This window comes from Tursiops truncatus, chromosome 9 (genome assembly GCF_011762595.2).
Source record: "Tursiops truncatus isolate mTurTru1 chromosome 9, mTurTru1.mat.Y, whole genome shotgun sequence".
In the NCBI taxonomy this organism is placed as follows: Eukaryota; Metazoa; Chordata; class Mammalia; order Artiodactyla; family Delphinidae; genus Tursiops; species Tursiops truncatus.
This window is the reverse complement of record NC_047042.1, coordinates 77,144,896-77,169,083: the sequence shown is the minus strand read 5'-3', so window position 1 is coordinate 77,169,083 and position 24,188 is coordinate 77,144,896. Positions and strand designations below refer to the sequence as shown.

Here is a 24,188-nt window from a genome sequence, read left to right as displayed (position 1 = left end):
TCTAACTCCTTTCCATTGGGTGGGCCAGAGAGAGGTGATACATATATCGTATTATTATCAGTTTATAATTCGTTTTATAATTCAATAGAATTAGTTGGCAACTTATTTTAGAATATGAGTAAACCTTAAAATTAAAATCATCTAAAACACACTCCAATCTATCATTTAAAAAGCAGTGTACTGAAAATGTATTATGCACACAATAATTGCTCTCACATGTAATAGGTATCTTGCAGAATACGAAAAAATTGACAATAAATAAAATCACCTTATCTGTTTTGGAGAGTGTTAACTTAAGGATCGAAACACATTGAGTATGCATTTGAAGTAATGAGGAAAATCATATTTTAAAAACTGTAAATTGATTTGTGAATATCTTGATTTTAAAAAATGATGGTCATTTTACCAAACTTCTCTTCCCATGATTTTTCTATTTTTTGAGGCAAAAGGCCACCACACCTCAATCTGTCCCTTGGATCCATAACTAACCTGCCTCTGAAATGTTGAATACTTCTGAGTGCCTGCTAGTAACAGTCGGTGTTGAGGGCTGTGGGGATCCAGGAGTTATCTCTGAGTCACCTGCTTCCAGGACCCCATCACCATCTTTTTCATTAATATCTGGAAAACTGAAATCTGTGGAAGTCTCGTTATCATTAAGGCTATCTGAGGTGGCTTGCCCTGATCCACTCTCTTCATCACTTGTAGGAACTGCCCAAGCTTTAGATTCTGGGCTGAAAGGAAGCAGGGCACTACCAGTCTGAATGTCATTTTCCTGTTTTCCATCACTGCGCTTCTGGGGTGGCACATTTGTTGGTGGTGATCTATCAGGACTTCTGTCCACATCAGTCTGACTGTCTGATATTACACCTGTGACTTTATTTCCTTCTTCAGAATTCTCGGATAGTGAGTATGAGACTGAGTTATTCAGATCCACAAGACTGTTTTCCTGGGTGTCTGAATCATTCATTACCTTTTCCTGTGATTCTCTATAGGAGGAGCATGACACACACTTATTTAGGGATAAGCCATCTCTATCTCTGCCATCATAACCATCATCATCGTAATCATCAGTATCACCATCGTCACCACCACCCACTAAATCAGCATCAGATCTGGCACTCTGAGTCAGCTCGGAAGTTGTTCTAGAAGGAAACAGCAACTTGGTTGTGGTTACAGAACCATCTTTGTTGGGAGAAATAACTGAAATGGAAACATACACGTTTCCTAAAGGGACAGAATGATCAGCAGTTACAACTGTATCAGAAACAACTGTTGGAATACCAGCCAATACCTCATCAGACATAGAACCCTTGGCAGAGGTGAAGACTTCATCAGAGTAAACAAGCTTATTTATAAGCGCATCTGGTGGTGCATCAACTGATAAAACAGGAGTAGCAAATGCATGCCTTCCTTCCCGGGGGGTGGCCTGGTTAAGCTCCAAATTGGCAGTTTGGAACGACTCATCATTACTGTACAATGAAGGTACCGCTTGCTGGGAACTTTCGCTTTTAAGCAAAACTGGTTCAAAATATTTCTCACTTGCGTAAGAAATGGTTAAACCTTGAAGTGAAGCAGCGTGCATATTAGAAGTAGGCGATACATCAGAGACTGGTACAGATGTAGCGTGCAGCGTGTTTTCCCTTGAAGTGGAATTTGATGCCATGAGATGCAATATTGTAGAACTAATGTGATCAACCTTGGGGGTTTCAACCAATATTGGATCACTAGGCACAGCTGGAAGAGCAGTTTTAAGCAACGTGTCAACATCAGAAGCCTGAAAGGAAGGTTGCAGCAATACTTCAGTATTAAAAGAAGCTGAGGGCTCATGAAATAAGAGCTGAGTTGAAGGAGATAACATTTCACTAGAAGCAGGGTCAGAGGATGCTGGCTCTGAGCTTGCGCTAAGCACAGGTTTAAGCGAAGTATCACCAAATGCTTGAGACACAGCGTGTGAAGACTGAACTGGAAAGTTATTTTCTGGAACTTGACTAATCTCATGATCAAAAACCTTAGTAGCAGTAAAAGCAAGAAGCCCTGGGAGGATGCCCTTTGCGCTAGAAGTGCAAACAGGGGATTCTTGTAAAGACGCATTCAATTTATTTACATTATCATACAGGTCGGGCATGACTGTGCTTTCAGAAGGGTAAATCAGCTCACTGAAAGAAGCAATGTGTGGTTCCGTCTCATTTCCATTTATTATGTCACTTTTAGAAAGCAGCTTGTTATCATCCCCAAACATAGATGCTGGATATGTAAATTCAGCTACAGAAACAGGTGAAGACACGTTAAGGGCTGTCAGACCATCTGTGTCAGATAAAAGAAATTCACTATCAGAGGAGGCTCCAGACCACTCCCCATCACCAGAGAGGCCATGAGTAGGCTGCGGCAACGGTGCGCTTGGGGTTACTAAGGGAGACTCAGGCATCGGTACGTGGTTAGGGCTGCTAAGGAAGGAACCCTGGATAGACTCATGCACAGGTACTGCAGAACTGTAAGGAACACTGAAGAGGTATTGGGAGCCCTCATCATTAGTTAAGGCATAAGAAGGTTCAGGCCCTGAAGAACGTGCATGCATCATAACGTCACTGCTGGACGGTTCAGCTTGAGAAAACATAAGCGTTTTATAAAGCACACCAGGTTCACTACCACCGAATTCCAAGGTCTCTGAGGCAGCACGAGTAGTGGTCTGATGTGACACCACATCAGAGTATGGAGCAAGGCTGGGCTCTAATAGCAAATCACCCCCAGCCACTGGCAGAGAAGCATGCAGGGACACCTTATCACTCTCAAGAGCTGAAGTAACTTGTGGAAGGATTTGAGAAACATGGTGAAACAATTCACTACTGAAGGAAGCAGAGGAAAATGGAAGCAAAGGCGCATCATCATAGGAAGACAGGATGGATTCAAATGACACACCGACACTGGGAAATACAGGCGTAGCATGCAAGGCCGAATCACTACTTGAAGCAGCAGGGGTAGTGTTGAGGATCTGATTGTCAAGCAACAAAGGGGTGACTAGAGGAAAGACTTCACTACTGTAGGAAGGTTGGAGAGGTGTCTCACCATTGTATACTGGTTGAGTTGTCTGTGGGTGTGCCAGGTTGATGGTGGGGACCGAATCGGGTTGTCCAGAGGATGGAGTAAAAGCATGAGGTGTTACCTCAGTTGGGAAGTACGCAAAGGTAGAATAATGTAGCATTTCCATATCTGTGACCAAGGGACCCTGTGACACCAGTGGGCCTGGAGGAGAGGACTCAGCTGTCTTCTCAGATTCATCAATATCCATCTCGGTGTAATTAGTCTGGAGAAAGCTCTCTCTACCTGATCCAACGTCGGGCAGTGTTGTCACATCTGTAGTACTAGGAAACCACACATTTCCACCAACGGAAGGATCCTTCAGAGATTCTTCCGAACCCGAGGAGGCTGAATCTTCTGAAGCATTTCTCGTAGATTCTGGTACAAGGACATCGTATGTGACTGCCTCTGGGATTTCTGAAGAAGACACAGAGCCATGGGATATGCTCTCAGAAACGAACGGCACAGCGGAAGTTGCGGGACTGGAGCCTGAAGAATCATCGGCTTCCGTACTGAGCTTGAAATTGGTCAATAAACTCTCTTCCCCACTGATATCAGTAGATACCTCTGGAGATTCCATTACAGAAACTGTATTTGAATATTCCACAGTCCCAGACAAGTTCATCTGTGGAAATCTGAGAACAGTTTTAGAGCCATCACTTAAAGAGGCTGAAGTGTCTGCCAGAGTGAGAGATGGTAGCTGGGTCGCAGTCTGTGAAGTCAAAGGAACATCTTTTTCTGGGTCTAATTCAGTGACTGGTTGGGAAGTGGAATCTAAGGATGTGTTGGGAATATCCCCCTTTCCAGAGAATTCGCTTCCTCCTGCTGGGGACCGGTTAGTCTTGGCCTCATTGTATTTCGTTCCTACTTGGTTGTAGTTTGTTGTGGTAGGAATCTGGGGTTCCTTTCTCCTGATCTGGTTTGTGGTACCGTCTCTACCAGGATTCACAACAGTGTCTTCTTCAGTGTTCTTTCCCTCTTCTTCCTCCTTTGAAAAACAAATAAGGTTTAATGGGACATAAGGAAATAAGAGAAAAATGGAATCTTAATAATATCTTATACTGCATCATGCTGTGAATCTCCACTTGTGGGATTTTGGGAACGTCACATAAAGCACCACCCCGTAGAAGCCATGACTATCCTATAACCGTTATTATCTACCCTTGAGGGAGAGTAACTAAACTTAATGAAAACATCTTATTTATGGCTACTTTATTTTATTTTATTTGATGAAATGGCAATGAAACAACTTACTTCAAAGACAAAAGTAGCTGTATATTCAGAATATTTCATTGTATATATTAAAGGATATATATTATATTAAAGGATATTATATTATATTATAGGATATTATATTATATTATATTATATTATAGGATATTATATTATATTATAGGATATTATATTAAAGGATATTATATTATAGGATATATATTAAAGGATATATATTATATAAAGGATATTATATTAAAGGATAAATCACAATTTTTAAGCCATCATGAGAGGAAGGTTTAGGACTGGAAGAGGTTTTTGGTTTTGTTTATTATTTTGTTTTAAATACTTTTCCCTGAGAATTTCATCTTAGACGGAGGCAGACATTTTAAAGACAACTTGTCAAAATATGGTTCTAGTACTGGTCATTAAATTTCGTGTCTCCTTTAGAAACACTATTCAGGTGACCCAGTCTTTCATGGACACTTAATCACTGTAATGGCCCAGGAGTTATCTGGCTAGAGGTCAACCAAAACCCATGCTTTCTTTTTTTCTTTAAACTGTGCATTTTATAAAACATCTAATCATATGTTTAGAAAACTAAATTGCCAAACGTATAAAGATATGATATTTTTTGTCCACGTGGGACATGATTCTGTAAGTTTGTTAGCACTGCCATCTATTAGACCTCTTAAGGCCATGTGCCTTAAAAAGAGAAAAAAGCTACCGAGTACAAATTAGTCAGTGAGAACGTGACCAATATCAGTGGAAAGAATCTGAATCTTTAACCACGTGTGCTCATGAGCTTTTGTCTCATACACATGGAAAGTGGCCCTGTATGAAACACAAGCTTTCGAGCTTAATGTCTGCATCATTATCCAGAGCTTAATTATTCAGTTGGTTTTAAGTATTTTTTTATTTTAAGGCACATGTGATAACCCTGAGAAGTGAGTCGTTAAAAATGGATATTCTCTTAGATTCCCCAGATACATTTCCTCACCAGTGGTATTTCTTGATAAAATTTTGCATTGTGTTTGATGCCTTGTTCGCAAGGACAACCAGGAGATTTTATCAAATAATTTCCTGAATAAATATTCCCCTAATCTTCAAGCCCAGAAACTTCATGTAAAAGGAAATAAGAATAGTTTGTCTTGACTCACTCTTGGTGAAAGATACTCTTCTTTCCTTAGAAGTTCTCACAAACACTTGTTTCATAATCTGATCCAGAGTTTCTCTGAGGATCAATGTTCAACTTAGCAATATGGAGTTTCTGAACTCTTCCTCATTTTTGCAAATCTGCATATTTGCCTAGTTTTCTGGTATCACTCCACACTCTTACCCTTTATCAAGACTTTCAAACTTTTTCTCTGCTCTATTCAAATCTCCATTTCCTTCTCTCCTCATTCTCAGCAGATGGCTTTCCTGGCTATAGAGAAAGTAGAAGCCACTAGACAAAAACACACCTCTTCCTAATGTTAAAACATCAAAAACCGGGACCAACAAAATCCACTCCTGCCCCTCTCATCCTGTTGTAACTGAAGAGATGTTCCCCTTCCTTTCTATTTCCTACATTTGCGCTCTAATCCATTCTCTATCATCTTCTCGGGAACTGAATACAACTATTTCCCTCTATTTTGTATTTTTATTTTTTTGCTTTCTTGAATAGATCATTCTCATCAGCTTAAACTCAGATCTCTCCTATTTAAAAGGAACATAAAGGAAAATCTCTAATTCAACGTCTAGTATTCATTTTACCTCTCCCCTTCTCTTCACAGTAAAGTTCCCAAAACACATGTCATCTATCTTCTCTATATGATCTGACAATTTCTATCAAATCCCACAGTAACACTGCTTCTCTTCCTCTTTTCTTAGATTCCCACACAAACCTCCTTTATCATCCTCCTATCACAAGCTACGTAGATGTCTATAAAATTGTTCTTAAAACATAATGCCACTCACCTTTTCTTCGATTCGATCTTTTGGAAAAAAAACTATACACACATTAAACACACATATCCCTTTCATTGCTTTCTTTTCTAGCAGATTTTAGACTGTGAGGTTCAGATACCTCTTAGAATCTGATGAAAGTGATGGACCCTTCATTAATCCCACCCAACTAAGTCTTGTACATCTCTATGAGGTCATATTATCTCATGTCAACATTTCAAGAAGAATATATGATTCATGTTCTAAGATTACTTTATACATATCTGAAACCACAAATATTTTAATGGACACTGTTTCCTATAACTTCTTATGGAGTTATTGTGAACCTCTCTTTCACTATGGTTTGGACTACTTATATTATAAAGGATCACACCTGTTATCCTTCACAACTTCTATTAAAATTTTTTTATTGTAAAGCCTTGATTGTGCTGGAGGTACTTTGTCTTTCAAAGTCATGCATTCCTATTGGAAGAGAATTTGAGGAACATCTCCCAAACTATTCATTTCCATATTCAAGCTTAGAACCATCACTGATACATTCCAGATGTTTGCCAACCTCTATCATTCATTCCTGCATGAATCGATGAAAGTGAATAGTGTTATGAACTGTGTTTGTGTCCCCCCTAAATTCACATGTTGAAACTCTACACCCCAAAAGTGATGGTCTTAGGAGGTGGGGCCTCTGGGAGGTCATTAGTATTAGATGAGGTCATAAGGTGGAACCCTCATGAATGGGATTAGTGCCCTTATATTAAGAGTCATGAAAGATTGCTTCTTCTGTTCTGCTCTCCACCATGTGAAGACACAACAAGAAGTCTGTAGTCAACAATCCAGAAGGGGCTCTCATCAGAACCCGGCAGTGCTGGTGCCCTGATCTCAGGCTCCCAGGTTCCAGAACTGTGAGAAATACATGTTTGCTGTTTATAAGCCACTTAGTTCATGGTGTTTTGTTATAGCAGCCCAAACTGGCTAAGACAAAAACCAATGATTTGTAAAGATAATTTCTTTTTCTTGCCTTTGACTTGATTCTGGTAATCATTTCTAGGTATATTCATATCCACATGCATGTGCACACATGCGTGCATGCAAACACACACAGACACACAGAGATATCTTTAGCTGAGTTCTGTGAACTCTTGATGAAATGCGGACTGGTCATTTTGGTAAAATAGTCCTTTGTAAGAGAGAATTGCCATAAGATAAATAAATTATTGAGGTAATTATATCTGTGAAAACACAACCTAATTGCTATTTATTACTAGATAGTGGAATTAGTTTTCACAAGTTACCAGCTCATACACACATATGTACTTATGGACAAATTCATACTATCATTAACAACAGAATCTGGCTTTAACATATAGTCTCAGTTATAATGAATAGCACACTTGGGCTTAGGATGAAATATTGAATATAAGACACAAACAGTCATTTTCTCTCTATTTCAAAAATTAAGACAATGTCAAAATTTATAAATGTCCTTAGATGCCCATTTACTTAAAGGACCTTGTGCTAGCAACTGATATTTATAATATAAGTAGTCCAAACAAAAATAATCAAATTAAATGGGCAAAAGAATATATACAATTTATACTTTGACTCATATTTATTATCAATCTGTCAATCATTGGTTAAGTTAGTTAAAAATAAGCTGTACTAATATTAAGGATTACTTAAATATTATTTTAGTCTTTTAGAGACATGTGAACATGAAAAAATTTCAATTTGTGGCTATAGTTCATAGCTATCATTATTTTCAAAGTTCATTGTTTTTCTAATTATCAACAAACCTTTTCTATCTCTTTTTAAAAATTATACCAATTAAAGTGTCTTCCAACTTCTTCATAAAAAAATTATGTATATTAATTACATGTCTATCTACAAAGTTCAGCAACTAATCCCACAAACAATGAATAATGCAACATGAACTTTTTATTAATGCAACATCTGAAACCTAACCGGTAATCCAAACCATACTTCTTAATTTTAAAGCACTTGAATAAAAAGTAGCTATGATACCTTAATTATTTCTTCAGTTCCAATTAATTCAGGAAAGAGGTCAAGTTCTACAAAATTAAAAACAAAATTATTAACATTTTTATTCAACGATTTCAGCCTTATGGGTCAACCGTTGGATGAAAGAGGGAAAAGGGGAAAGAAAGACCGTTAGTTTGGAAAATACAGAATTGCCCAAAATAAAAATTTCGAATTTCAGTTTTCAAGACTACTGAACGTTACATAACACAACACTACATAAACGTACAGTAAACTGCACTCAAAACCTTCATCTCTATCCTCCACGCCAACTCCCTTCCCTATTCTCACCCTAACTGTGATTGAAGCTCAGAAGGGAGAAGGGGACAGTGAGGCTGATATTACTGGGGGTAAAGAAACCCAAGTAATTTTTCATCAGTGTAGACTTACTTTCATTCTTAGCATGGCTGATAAAAGCATAGTTGGGAAAATGCCAGGGGAGAATTGACGGATTTATTTTCGTATTCAACTACTTATTCCTCAAGGTCCACTTCTGACTGAAGCTCAAGTAGGTCTTTTTATTCTTCAGATTTGGGCTCATACGTATTTGTACACAGGGTACTGCACCAGATAAAAGGAAGAATGTTTTCCAGCAGGTCCAGCCTGGACTGGCAGCAGGAAGGACTGACCGGGGTTAGCCCCACACCTTCTTCCCAGGGATACTCAACTAATGCCATCTATGCGAGGAATATAATGACCAGGATCATTTAAGTCTGATTTTCCCAACTGGCTAGAATCAGCGTATTTCTAGTCCCTGGCTATCTCAATCCTAAAACAAGACCCGTCAGTAAATGCTAGGAAAGATAAGGAGCTGGTTCCCTCTCTCCAACAAGGAATGTAGCCCCACTGCCAAATTACTGAGGAGCTCGAGGACCACTTTTCCTCACTCTTCATCCAAGCTGCATCAGGAAGATGGGAGATAGGGTAACTGTGAGGGCTTGAGCATTATTACAAAGATGCCCTTCTTATGCCTATTATTTTAGAGAATCTCATTCCATCTCCGAAGTTTATGCTCTTCACGATCCTACAGCTGCTTATATTCTATTTTTTATGCTTCTATAGATCCTCAAAGGAAATGCATAGTCTATAGAATTTTCAAAGGCATAACTGAACTAACATTAAATATGTATCACATCCAGGCCTGTTTTACAATATAGACTTTCTTGAGTTTATTTTTATAATAAAATTTCTAGGTATTAAGAAATGTAAAACTATAAAATATAGTTACGTGCCCGAATTCTATTTAGATGAGAACTCAAGTAAAACACAGAAGTAAGCCCAGGCCCCATGAAGATTTAGATAAAATTAATACTCTTGACTATTTAATTATTTTAAAGTTACTTACCCTGAATAATTTTCGATGCTATAAAAATGAAAATATTCATGGGAAACAATCATAGTCTTAAATCTTAACTCTCAATTATTATTTTTTTCTTGTTAAAAGAAGGAATTTGAAAACTTTCATTTGGATCATTAGTGTTCTCCTTTTTCTATTTTTGTCTCTGTGAAACCCCTTCCCACCCCGTTTTTCATGCTCTTTATTCTTTATATTTTTAAATTAAAGTGATTTCAATAGTCTGAAACTGTGTCTCTATAACCTCCAAGGAAACCAGTATATGTGAATTTTAAAATGGGTGGCAACTAAACTGTGACAGAGAAATAAAAAAACCTTTAATATGATTTTTAAAAAACTACAATTAGAGAAGTTCATGCATGTAAAAATCTCCCATTTTGGCATGTAAAACAATACATAATTTTATGTATCCTTATGTATCCTTTTCATGTACTTTTAAAATACTTTAACATTAATAAGGGCAAATCATAATTAAATGCCTGTTAAGTGATATATATATATTATACAGATTTTTCTCTGTTAAGAGGCTACCGAAAAACATCTCAGTGAGAGTCCATTCTCTTCAACGTTCTTACAGAAGTGTTTTTAAAAACTGGTCTAACTTCACCTAACTTTATACTTTTAATGAGCAAAGATAATTCTCTTATTTATTGTCAGGGTTGGGGTGGGGTGTATAAAATTATTACATTGAGGACTGATTTTCTTTTCTTTCAGTACTCTCTGTGTGTATTGCATTTGATTAATTTTTATCGTTTGACCTGAGCATAACTTAACTGTATAGATTATGTTTCCTATTAAGTTAAAATACATAATTCTACTCAATCATATCCTCTAACGAGTATCAGGATCAGTGAGTTCTACTATAACTGGCTTTGCTGTTTACCGCAATAAGAAGCAAGAAGTTTCCTTTGGGCCCCTTCAGGCCCTAGGGGCAGAACCTATGGGTCCAAGCAGCGCTTTCACCCTTCTTTATTTCATGGCACACTCATGGGTGAATATAGCACCCAAGTATGGGTGCCTTCGTGTTGGTACGTAAAAACCCACTTTGAAGGATCTTCATTTTGGTTTCCTACTAGACTCAGATCATTTGCATTGACCGAAATCCTGGGGTTGCCCAGGAACACGTTAATAGCCCTGCCCAAAATAATCTAGAAGTGTTTTGCTGAGCCTCTTCAGAACAATTTTGAAATAAAATAATTTTGAAAGGTTGTTTCTATCTCCCTGGAGAATCCGAGCCATAATCCTGGTCTGAGAGCTCATAGCACTCAAGGTCTAGTGCTGCTGATTGGCATGAGGTCTCAGAATGGGTACACTTTGGTCTGTTGTTTTCTTGCAAATAATAACTAATGTTTTAGTGGCCACTGGTCTGACTCAGGCACATATATTAAACAGATAAAAAATTATACTGGTTTACAGAACCTTCTCACTTCATCAAAACAGACTCCATGAAGGATACAAAAAGTCCGATAGTGAAGACTGTCAATATATTTTTTTGACTGAACACTTAAAATTCACATTTATGTGATATTAGAACAAAACCTATTGGTTCGTTCTGGTTTTGTTTTGAGGCACATGCAATGTTAGATTTTCTAAAAGAGCATGTTAGTCACACGTTAACATTCCATAACACAGAAAAGCAACACTGATGTAGGTTGGCAAGCAAGGCTTATTTAATTGTTTGAAGGTTTTAAGCCAAGTTTCACAGTGCAAAAAGGCAAAAGCAATGTCAACTGCAATCTCTTTGAAGTGTGATTTTTAAATATCATTATATAATAACTCCTGTAGTGTAGTATGGTACAGGCTGAATAAGGACAATATATAGTGATTTAACAAAGACAATTGTTATACAAATGAAAAGCACACAATACAGGAAAATGTGTTGACCTAATTCACCATGCATTTAACACATATAATTATCAAGGCCCTAAAACATGTACTTAAATAATGTCCTCTATAACTATTTCATAATTAGATCTACATTATAGAAACGAGCATTAGTTTAGTTCCAACCAAATAAAAAAGAAATAATTCTAAAAAAGTTTTTAAAAAGAATATCCATTTTGTTTAACCTTAAAAAGGTTTCCTCGACAAATTTAAATTGTTTCTGGACATGAGTTTATGCATATATCTTAAAATAGCGATTTATAATAAATTTAATGGACACTAATTTATGGTGATACTGTTGTACACAACAACAAATGTAATTAAAATGCATTTTAAGTGATAAATTGTGATAAATTAATCAAACTAGCCAAAGTTAAATGCACAATTTGGAAGATTGAGTTTTCCTTCACAGATATTGATTAGAATATTTAAAATCTGTGACTGAAGGAATGAGGGCAATTATAAGTGATCTCCTTCATTCCTTTTAAACAAAAGCAACAAACAGTACAGTATTTAGGAAACAGCTTACCCAAAATAATAGAATAATTCAATAGGGTACATTACAATGTTACTAAGGTAATGAAACAACATGATTAACAGGATGAAATGGTACTAATAAAAACCATGAAATAAGCAGCAAACTCAAAAGCCACTTACATCTATATTAGCCACATAAATCATAAAATTTACAAATCTTGTAGGTACCATCACACTAAACCACAGGATAGTACTGCTGTCAAGACTTTTACTGTGATATATTTACCAAAGAAACAATCTTTAAGGTAATGTAATTTCAATAATGAACTGAAAATATATGGGCTGAAATGCCATCGTAGTCTTCACAATCAGAAAGAATGAGTTCCAAGAAAGAACTAATATTTTTTTATAAAAATAGGAAGAGCCCAAACTTTGGGTAAATCGGTTTTAGACAAAGGACTTTTTGGTAGAAATAAACTAAGTTTTTAACCCTTGGCTTTTAAGAGTAATATCATACTAAAATATCAAATCAAATACCATCTTTTACCAAAACATGTACAAAATGCTCTAAGGGACTGGGATATCCATGGAGATTAAATGATGTGTCCAAGCTAGCACCTCATTAGTTCAATGGTGTCCCGATCCTTTGAACAAATAGAAATTAAGTTATAATATGTATTATTTTGTACAAATGGTGTAAGTGCTACAAATGATACAAGTACATTATACTTTGTGCCAGTATAGACTCAGTCTAAAAGGATCACTCAGAAATCACCTCTGTAGAAAATAGACATTTGATCTGTTTTTCCATATGCAATAAGCTTCTCTCTCAAAAATAAAAAACAAAAAAATTCAGAAAGTCTAAACTTTTAGCACAGTGGCTAGAGTAAGAAAGTGTACAACATAAATAGCTAAAATTATTTTTTGTAAACTCCTGGGAAATTTTTTTATGTTCAGAAATTAGAGTGGTATAATCAAACCAAGATAGTAAAGTTAAGTGAATGCATTCAATATATTAGAGGAGATTTTTATATATCACATTTAAACAATTCACATATGATATTGGCCAACATGGTCAATGGTGCACTGCTACTGATGTCATTTTGGGCGTGGATCAATATGGGGAACTTTGGTGAAGGATGACATTCAATGGAAGGGCATGATATGGTACAGTGAAACCACGGTCAGTTAATTTGATACTCACCTTTCAATAAGACTTAGAGCTCACATTCCATTTAAAACAACCCTGCTTTTGAAAAATAATGCTAAATAAAAGCAATAGGAAAGATGGTTATACCCAGGACATGAGGCAGATTATAAGAAATATTATTAAATAATGATTTTGCCATCATGAAAGTAGTAATATTCATTAGCCATCAATGCTCTAACTTGGGAAATATCTTGGCAAGTTTTGTAGCCTGTGGTTTGGAAGGATCCATAATCTAACATCTAACGCTCTGACATATATTCTTTAACTTAAAAGTTCAACTAATGAGAACAACTATGATGAGGTCATCAATGAATGAGCCTGTAACAGATTAAAGCCCTGCTACAGCATAGAGACCACAAAGGCAAGTCAACAGACATCAGTTTTCCTTCCATATGTAAAAGTAAAATACGCTACAATTAATATCACTTGTAACCATCGCCATTAAAAATTTGTGAAAATTTCAGTGAGTAGCCTCATGATAGGGATGAGCAAAGAATATTGCCATTTGTGTATGTATGTATGTTTGCATATATTTATGAACATGCATGTGCATGATGTGTATGCATATATATATACACACACATATATGTACATATATAATTCCATTCTATCATCACTTTAAAAATGCTTATACTAACAAAAGGAAGGCTTTAATTTAGTTATGTAAATTTGTAAATTGTCAAATTATGATGGTCAGCACTTCATTCAATTATTGCATATGCCTTGAGATCAAAGATTTTCCTGTAATACTTAGAGAAGATGCATGCAAATGAAATACAATTAGAAACAACTTTTTTGTTTGCTTTTATGGAATAATACTGGCAAATCTAAGAGGAAAGCTCCCCCTCCCCCACCAAATTACAAAAAGTGGATTAAAATATCTAAGATAAACTTTTGAGATGCTTTGTATAGATATTTCAAAGTACCTCACATGATTCTTGAATCACATATATACTTACTACAAAATGCTTTGGGGGCTGAAAGAGGAAATAAACACAAATGAAACCAACTCTTTATTTTCCAAAATCAAAGACTTTATATTTACTTAGCTATTTTCATTTGGTGGCCAGTACAGACGTTACCATAGGTTTTGCTGTTCTTATTTTACAAATAGAAAACTTCAATATTAAGAATAAATTTACTTATTGTGCTGCATCATATCTGCTACATGAAAAATGAGTTCCATGCTTTACAAAATTACCTGATGATCCAGACTAAAAAGGAAATCATTTTGCCTTTTGGCCAAAAGAATATAAAGTCAGAGAGAAAGCACCAATGCATTCAGAAATTAAACTAGCCTCGTTTATTTAGATAAGGCATATCAGGGGGTCACTTACCAGGGTCATTGGAAGGCATGTCCACAATCAGCTGGTCGCTGTATTTTCCATATAAGCCATTAGTGCATATGGCTACTATTTGAAGAACATAACTCATATTGGGTAGTAAATTATTAAGAATAGCACCCTAAAAGAAACGTGGCAGTAATTGTACAAATGTATTATTCTCATAGGAGTACTAACATGCTAGACATCGGTGCTTAGAAAAGATTTTCTCATTTGTCAATAGAAAAATTTATATTTTATTAGCCTGAGAAAAAATTCTATGCAATGTTGTTAAGTTGAACTTGTGATATTTGTGAATTAGGGAGATACTGGAAAACTACACTTTTTTTTTCTTTTACAAATCAGATCTAGTATTAGAAAATTTCGTATTTTAAATATTTATTTAAAATTTCTATGTAAATAGAATTATTATCTTCACATCATTATGGAGTGAAAAATAGTATATTCTCATAAATCCCTCAACTTTCTCAATTCATAGTGTCTTTGTTCTAGACATCTGAATTAAAAAGTTGTTACAAATCTCATTATTTTGTTTATATAATATTCAACACCAGCTTTTGTTTAAATGCAGGTTCCTAGGGCTTGAGTGACACCCCAGTGAGTGTCTATTCAGAGTTCAAGGTCTTGGACCTACACTGGGGGCTTTCTTGAGGGGTTTTCTCAGCTATACCTCAATACCTCCCTTCCAGGGCAAAGCTTAATACTGAGATGTTCAGGTCACAGAAGGAATCTGTACTTTATTTTCTTTAATTCTTGTGCATGGATGGGGAGCAAGAGGACATGGATCCTTTACTAAGGATTACCTGCCTCATGTCCCCAGAGTTCTATCTCAATTGACTTCACATCTGTTACTTGGAAATTTTTTTTTTTTTTTGGTGGTACGCGGGCCTCTCACTGTTGTGGCCTCTCCTGTTGCGGAGCACAGGCTCTGGACGCGCAGGCCCAGCAGCCATGGCTCACGGGCCCAGCCGCTCCGCAGCATGTGGGATCTTCCCAGACCGGGGCATGAACCCCTGTCCCCTGCATCGGCAGGCGGACTCTCAACCACTGCGCCACCAGGGAAGTCCTGTTACTTGGAAATTTGATGCAAAGAAAAGGACTTTCAAGACCCCTACTCTATTCCCTACTCTATTTCCCTTGTGCTGATTCAGTATGATGGGGAAACAACATACGACGGTATCAGAGCACTGACATTCCAGGCCCAGTTCTTTCCCCAACGGTGAGAGCATAAAGTATTTAACTGTTCTTTGAGTCCTTTTCTTTGTAAAGAGAGGCTGCACTAGATGATCTCCAGTTCTAAGTCTTCCATAAGTGTCTACTCTACAATGTTGCTGTTGGCAAAGCTGTGGTCTCCACGTAATTCAAAACATTAGTAAGAACCTAGTGTCAACCACTGTAAGTTCTGACATAGTTAAATATAGCTTCTGTGTCCCCTTCACCCCACTAGAGAGCTTCATACAAAGTCTAAAGTCACGAAAGGCAACAATATACAATCATTTTAAGCTCTTACCCTAAAAATTAAACTACAATACATGAAACAATTGATTTTATAGTTACCAAGTCTTGATAGCCATCTGTCAAAAACTCATGCTTGGTTTGGTCTTCTCCCTCTAACTGCTGGTACAGAACTGCGAATTTCTCAATCATGGTATCATAAACTACTCGAGGTCTCTCCCACGTAACAAGAAGGCTGGTATAATTCTCTGGGTCAGCTTGAACATTTTCTGGTTCTGAACTACAAACTTCAGAGAAAAAAAAAGTACAGTTATCGATACAACTGTCACCCTCTAGGATTTCAACAAGTGAAACATATTCTGTGAACATTTTTGTTGTATTTTAATAAAGGGTAAAAAGTTACACTTTCCCACTGTGGCACTTTTGTTCATGCCATTTCCTGTATCTGAGATACTTCTTCCTTCCTTCTGTGAATGAAAAATATTGCCTGCCATATCAGTAAACAAAGGATGTTGCAGCCGTCAAGCCATCACATTACAGCTGCCCCAACAGTGCCCCCTGAGGAAACTCAGGATGACAGTGTACAGGAAACTGACCCCAGACAGCTGAGGTGCATATCAAAGGAATGATTTCAGTGAGCCCAGACTCGTGCATCCTCCGATACATAGAAAAATGCTAACTTCCTTAACTTGAGATACCTGGTTTTCTTGAATTAACAGTAGGTAATCTTTTGATGTTCTGACTTCCTGGTCTTTGTTGCAAAAACTCCTATATATCCTGGCTCCCCCTTTGCCTCTTCGGAGCAGTCCCTCAGAGTGATCTGAGAGTCCTGTCTCCTGGGCTTGAAGTGCTTAGAATGTCTGCCGAATAAAACATAACGCTCAACTTTTAGGTTGTGCATTTTTTTTCAGTCGACACCTCCTATCTCTATCTGTTGACGTCTGATCTTCCCACTCAGGAAATGTCTTGATCAAGCGCAACCTTCTCTGTCATGCATGCTTTGATCTCTGCTGAAGTGATCGCTGTCTTTTTCAATTGTCTGTTTTGTTTTACCACTATTATTTCATTGCATTATTATTCATTGCATTATTATTATTTCATTGCATTTCATTGCATGTCTTAACTCCTTTAGTAGATTATAAACATAAGAACCAGAGCTTCATATTTCTGTATTGCCCAGAACACTGTCTTGAATATATCTGGCATACTGATTCATTTTCAAAAATAAAGGAACAAAGTATATCTTCAAGTTTATGGTGTCTTTATTACACTTGTTGGGTACCTGACAAATATGCTTAGCTCAGGATGAGGAGAATTTCAATGATAAAAGATGGTCTATTATCAGACGTTTTATTGTCTGAAAATCCTTAAACTAATTAAAAATTCCCTATGACAGAAAACCAGAGAAGAACAACTAAAACTATTATTTCAATACTTTTCAGACCTGCTGAAAAAAATCCCACTTTGGCATCATAAATAGATTAAGCAATTAATTTCAGGGAATTAGAAGATTTGTTTGTCTTAGCTGAAAAAATATACTGAAACTCATTCAGGGACTTCTTAAAATGAATTGAAACCCATGCTGGGAATCATGCCAAAAATGTAGTCCCATCAGAAAGGAAACTCTGATACTTTCTGAAATACATTCATAATGTGATAATTTGGACTAACTGTGAGGATAAAAATGACAAAATTCATGATACTGTGCTAATAAAGCAAAGTAATGAATATAATCTCTTCATAGGCCAGATAGATTTGCAAAAGAGAGGGAGAGAAAGGTCTCTAAGGCCAAAGATTATGCTCGCAGAGCATATTATGCTCACAGAATCCAGGCTTTGCTTTAAAGGGATACCAGAAGTTACAAACCACTAGACGAGACCACGCAGTTTACTTAAGTCAACCAATCATTGCTACTGCCAAAACTATTTCCAGGACCCAACGAAAACATGCAAGCAGCAGCATCAGAATATGACCAAAAAGCCTTTTTGTCTCTCTCAGTCTGCAGTTTTTCTCGTGAACATGGGAGGGCACCCAAAACTAACAATTGACCTTATAAATTGAAACAAATTTTATTACAGTATTTAGTAACAGATATTTTGGCATATGTATGCTATGCTAGCAATGGTATATGAATGATTCAGAGAAATATAAATATATATAAACATAAATATATATACACATATACTCTTTAAATCAATATATGAATAACTTTGTATGAGTTAGAGACAGAAGTTTTCACTGTTAAAACTATATACCATTTTTTGTTTATCGAGGATGTAGGGTGGGGTGTTCCTTTGGGAACAAGAGGACAATTCTTCCGTTATCAAAACCACGAATTCAGAATAAGAAAATGTATTCTAATTCAGGTCTAGACTCCATCATCGTTACTCTATCTAGTGACAATTCTATTAGTGTCCGCCAGATGGCAGAAGACCACCAAAGCATCTCAGAAGTAAGCTGCTAACAAACTATACAGGTGGAGGAACAGGACTGCCTCAGCCTAGATTCTGATGAATCCCAAGTCTGTTTTTAAAAGACGGAAAGTGATTCTGGTCAATATCATTTGCAGATTTTGCTCAAAAATCACTCCCACTTTGTACAGAGTGAGAATGACTTAAAGTGAACTATCTCTTCCTCAAAGATGAAACTATCTTAAAATGCATTAGAGTTTTATGCATGTACATGAAACATAAAACTCTGAGAAACTGAGAAAAACATAAAATTATTAGCTGCAAAATACCCAAAGGACTACTTCCTAAATAGTGCAGGCAATTTTGGTCAGACGTCTATGTTTATCGTGCCTTAATAGTAGAAATCAGTGGGTACTTCATCAGCATTAATATAAAGTAGGACTCTGAAAAGAAATTCACATTTCCTTGCCATCAGGTTTTCATTCCTTTGTTTTCTTCTTTACACTTCTGTAAAAGCTTATTAGTAATTTGTTTAAGAGTTTAAATTTACATTGTAATTAGAAATTTATTTTTAAAACATTCCTTTTGCTTATTGATAATCATAGCTTAGTAATATGTTATAAAGCTGCCGCTGAATCTTATCTTTAGATGCTGAAATACAGAATTTTATGGAAAAAAGATATATACTTTAGAATGTATTGAAGAGAAAGACCAGTACTTCCGTATATAGTCTGTGACCTTGCCAAAGGGTTGCCCTTCTATAAGGTAGGATGGGATCTTTTAAATAACAATCTAGTTAATTTTATATACACTACTTGGTGTTCAGACATAAAGCTGCGTAATGACTATGGAATAAGTTATTAATTTGCACTAAGTTTTCATTATATTTTGTATTGAAAATAGTTTATCTTATTAGAAGGACATACACTCCATAAAGCTCATTATCTGGATTGAAAATCAAGAAGTGTCTTCCAGATCAACATATATTCAGACACCAAATACAAGCTACCAATAAATGTAATAAAATAGTAACAAAAATATAATTTCCTTGATTATGGGGAGTTCACAACTACAATATGTTGAGGTCCCATTTCCTTCCTTAGGAATGAATCGCATGCCCTGGTTCCTTTCTACAAGCTACACGTGACCTGGATCACAGTTACTGATCCTTTAAGGAACACTGGCCAAGGAGGAGGAGAATCGGGTTTCTGCAAGCTTGTGGCTATGAGCCAGGCTGTGACAAATCTGGAGTCCACGTCGAGTCACACAGAATACAAGTAAGCGCTTCAGTTCACATGCAAGGGATCCTCACATATAAAGAATGAGAATGTGCTCTCCATTTTAAGGGAGTGGTAAGTGTTCTTACTTAAAAACTTATTTTTAACATTCAGTTCTCATCTACTTGGTTCCAGGTGCTCTTGGACATACAAATAAAGACGGTGTCATCCCTGCCTATAGGAAACTCACTCCTCTAATCCTTAAATTTAGTAAGGTATTAAATGTAATGGGTGCTTCTAGTTTCCAAATCCTAGACTCCATTTACAGAGGAATGCAAAATAATCTTTAAAAAATTCTGCCATTTAGATCAAATTAGGTTGTGCTTTTCAAAAGTACACGGTTTTCTCACTAAAAGTTGTAAAAGCTTCACACACTTAGGTCACACGAAGTCCTTTCCCTTCTCATCACTTAAATGACTGGATCTGGAGAGTGAACACCTCCTACATAAGAACGCGTATGCCTTGCAGAGCAAATTGCAAAAGAGTAATAGGCAAAGCGCTGAGTGTCATGAGGAAAAAGGAAAAGAAGTGGGAAAAGAAAAGGAAGTAAATGAAGGAAAAGCACAAAGGAGGAGAACATGACACCTCTTTCCCTATGACATGTCTCGTGATTGGCTAATCACGAAAGTCGGTGCCGATGGTCGAGGGCAGGAGATAGGAGTTTTCTTCTGCCTTTGCTGTTCTATGTGCCCATCCTGGGAGAAGGGACACATGCCCTAAGGGAGAAGGCCCAGTCTTACTTCCACGGATTATGAGTAAAAATGTAGATGGAAGTGAAAAGACAGCATGGCGATTCTTGGGGAGTGGCAGAGAAAACGTCACTAGGTTTTTACCCAGTATTTCCCATTGTTTGAGGTTTGGTACCGTTTAACACAGCCCGTGGCAAAAGTACTTCCGTGAATGCGCACTGATAAATCCACCACATCCTCGTGTGAGGTTTATGAACCGCATTTTAAAAAGTATTGAGACAGGGAATTTGATGACTACCACGTGAGGAACTTGAAGACTGACAGACTCAGAAGACAATCAATATTAAGGTTGTGATTTCCCCTCACGGAGTAGCAGATCTTAATAAAACAAATGTAAAGATTGCCACAAATAACTAGAAATGATCTATCACTGCTTTGCACTTCTCAATGATTATATGCCATTCCCTTTAAATAACCAAAAGAAATTTTTCGAATTCTACCTAATTCAGTCAATCTTCTCTAGGAACACACAGTGATTTCGTCAACAGTTCAATTTGTAACATATAATCTTCCATGAAGTAAATAATCTCCATGTCACTTTTCTGCAGATGGTTAGAGCACAGAGTTAATGTACATGTGACCTTAATGAATGCTATTTACAACTACTGACCTTCAGGAAGGTAGGTCTACTGATGCATAATGCATCATGACATTTTTCAGGAAACTACAGAAAATTTCTCATAGCTCAAATACAACACTAAGCTATGAAGACACTCTTTTCATGCTACCCTGCCTTGAAAAGCATTTTATATTTTATGGTTTTTTTTTTAAAAAGTTTGCATTAAATAATATTACAATGCTAGCAAATGAGATTTAAAGTGCATTTATAATTCTACTTAACAAACAAAAGCCTTAAGCATGGAAAACTTGAATAGCACGCCGTACTAGTGAGAGCTTGCCCCATTCTATATATACAAATATATAAATGCATACACACACATATATACATGAGTGTATACATACACACAAACACATACACTACAGTAATAGGAGCTATGGGTCTGGAGCATATTATGTTCAAGGGAATGGACTGCTTTGCAAACTTTAGTTCATTTAAACCTCACAACAACCCTACAAGGTGGCCATTTTGAACTCACATTTTATAGGTGAGGAAACTGAGCTCAGAGAAATTAAATAACTTGACAATTTTTATATAACGAATAAGTATTTGCACTGCGGTTTGAAACCAGAAGTCGACTGGGCTTTAAAAGACCCAGCTCTTTCCTACTGTGCGTCAGGAGGCCCCTGATTCTAGGTGGAGAGCCTTGCTAGGGGGATAAGAGGGCAGCAGGGAGGCATCTGTTGCCTGGAAGGCAGGGGGCAAACCTGGACTTCACCTCCTCTACACACACGTTATGTTTGTATGGTTACTGACACGTATTTCTCATTAACTAAGAGACAGCTGGTACTAACTCCTTCAAGACCAGATGATTCCATTAAATTCTGTGATTCTTAGAAGAGCCACCGCCCATTCCGTGAAGCCAAAAATAAATGCCTTTTAATAAATGGCAACGCTAGGTAAAAATGCAAAAATAGAGGACTGAAGTTCTGGTAAAATATGGATTCATTCACAAACATTGAGTGCATTTTCCTATGAATGCAAAAATGAATAAGGCTTGATTTCTACCCTCAAGAAGTTTGCATGGATATGCAGACCTCTCATGGGTTTTGCAATTACTTATAATGTATTGATATTTTGCAAAATATGTTTTTCTACAATGCATTTACCAAGAGCAGAATTCTAACAATTTTCATGCCACCTCTTACTTTTCTCATGGTCAAAATGAGGATGTTCGATATTTATAATAGCAAAATATAGAAATATAATCTGAATGTCCCAAACTGAGAAACTGATTTAATAAGTTGCTATGACTACACAATGGAATAGTACATAAAATTAAGAATGTGATTAATGATATATTTACATCATTAAGTAAAGCAAAATCAATAAACAGATAAGTGTGGTACAGCCTGATTTTTGTGAGATACAATAACATAGTTTGAATTTAAGAGACAGACCTAGAAGGATATTCCTCAAAATCCTCATAGCAGTTATCTCCGGGTAATGACAGTATAAGGTATTTTTATTTTCTCCTGTGTGCTTATCTATATTTTCTCCTTTTTTACAATGCTCATGTAATAAAAACATTTTCAGACTAAATTTAATAAAGATTAAATCCTGAAAATAAATGCAATCCTCAGTTCTTATTTTCAAATTCAGTTCGAGAAAGTAGAAGGGCAATAGTGTGTTAAGGGGAAAAAAAAATCACAGGAGTATGCACATGGAAAATACGTGCTTGGTGAATGCAAATACTCATAATGGAAAATGCAAGAATTCAATTGTCCTAGTTTTTGAAAAGAGCCAATACTATGTTTAAAAAAGTTTCACGTCATTAAAGTCATCAGTTTTTATTATAAAATTATGTAAGCATAAATTATGTTCCCTTATAAAGCATAGTGGAGAGAGCTTTGAAAGTCTGTAGAATTAGGAAGACCTGGGTTCAAATACTGACTCCAGCCTTTTACAGTTCCATGAACTTGGGTGAGCCACTCAGTATCAGCTTCCCAAACTATAAAATGAGGAAAATACGGCCAATGCTTGTTTGAACACACTGGTCTATTACTGTTTTTGTTATTATTATTTTTAGCCTTCATCCCTTAACTGTGAAAAACAACAATGATGTACATTAAAACGGAAGGGTTTACATAAGGGTTTACATGTTAAACGATGCAAGAGGCACCCATCGAGCATAGCCTGCCATATTTTTATTATATATGCAAATGGATTTTTTCAGTCATTTGGTGACTATTTGATGAGTGAGAGCTTTACTTTAGCCCAGCAAAGGAGGTAAAGTGATAAAAGACTTAGTTACTTCCTTCTTGGAGCTCAGACGGTGGTGGGGGACAGATAAGTAAACAGACAATATCCTACAATGGCAACTGCTAAGAAGTGTGGCTGCCCAGCGTATGGGAACTCCAGACGAGCATCATTCATCTTGCACTCTATGGGCACGGCACCTTCACGAGGGCACAGTCCTGTGCCCCCGGGCCAGAGCCAGGCTTGGTAGGGGTGGAGGTAGAGTCAGAGATGGCTCCCCAGTGGAGGCAATGGTCTACCTGAGTCTTGAAGAACAAGGAGGAGACCAGCAGGGAAGAACATGCAACCTGGGAGAGTGTGGTCTGCCCCCTTCAGGGACCTCATAGAGGTCGGGATGAGGGAAGGAAGTTGGCCAGGGATGGGTAAGCACCAAGGCCGGTAAGTGCTGAATAGGACCTACCATGTAATGACACACTCTTTGGATTTTATTCTAAAAGCAATGGGAGCCACTGAAGGGTTTTAATAAAGTATAACTAATAAAAGTACATGACCAAAAAATCGTATTTATTTACTTTGTGATTTGGTCATTTGCATTTCGGAAAAGGAGATGGGTAAATCTGTTTCTTTTTTCTAATCAACTGTGTATTATTTACCAGACAGGAAGTTTTAGTATTTACTATTTTTGGTAGAAATATAATTAAATGTCCTCACTTTGGGGCAATTTAATTTGAAACAATGTCACATTAAGTGCAGCTATTCTTCACTGTTGTCTTGTGCTCTGTTGTTGTTAAAGGATAAACAATTCCCCAAAATATCACATTGAAACAATAAAAACATGCTGTTTTAATGCCCAACCTTCAAAAGCAGACAATTATTGAATTAATATTATACACGGCCAAAAATTCATTGCAGGACGGGGATCAAAGAAGACCATGTACTTGG

General features: G+C 36.7%; 1 protein-coding gene across 4 annotated transcripts in view; it reads right to left on the bottom strand.

Moving 5' to 3' along the window:
- The window catches only part of PTPRZ1 (protein tyrosine phosphatase receptor type Z1), a 162,890-nt gene that overhangs the window by 37,407 nt on the left and 101,295 nt on the right, over positions 1-24,188 (bottom strand). For 2 of the 4 annotated variants that reach the window (XM_033863182.2, XM_033863183.2), the window contains exons 9-12: positions 16,094-16,278; positions 14,531-14,657; positions 8,254-8,300; positions 490-4,063 (exon numbers count right to left, since the gene is read on the bottom strand). In XM_033863182.2, the coding sequence (XP_033719073.1) occupies positions 490-4,063; positions 8,254-8,300; positions 14,531-14,657; positions 16,094-16,278 (3,933 nt within the window). The remainder of the gene's footprint in view (positions 1-489; positions 4,064-8,253; positions 8,301-14,530; positions 14,658-16,093; positions 16,279-24,188) is intronic. The other 2 variants (XM_033863184.2, XM_033863185.2) reach the window with 1 other exon arrangement.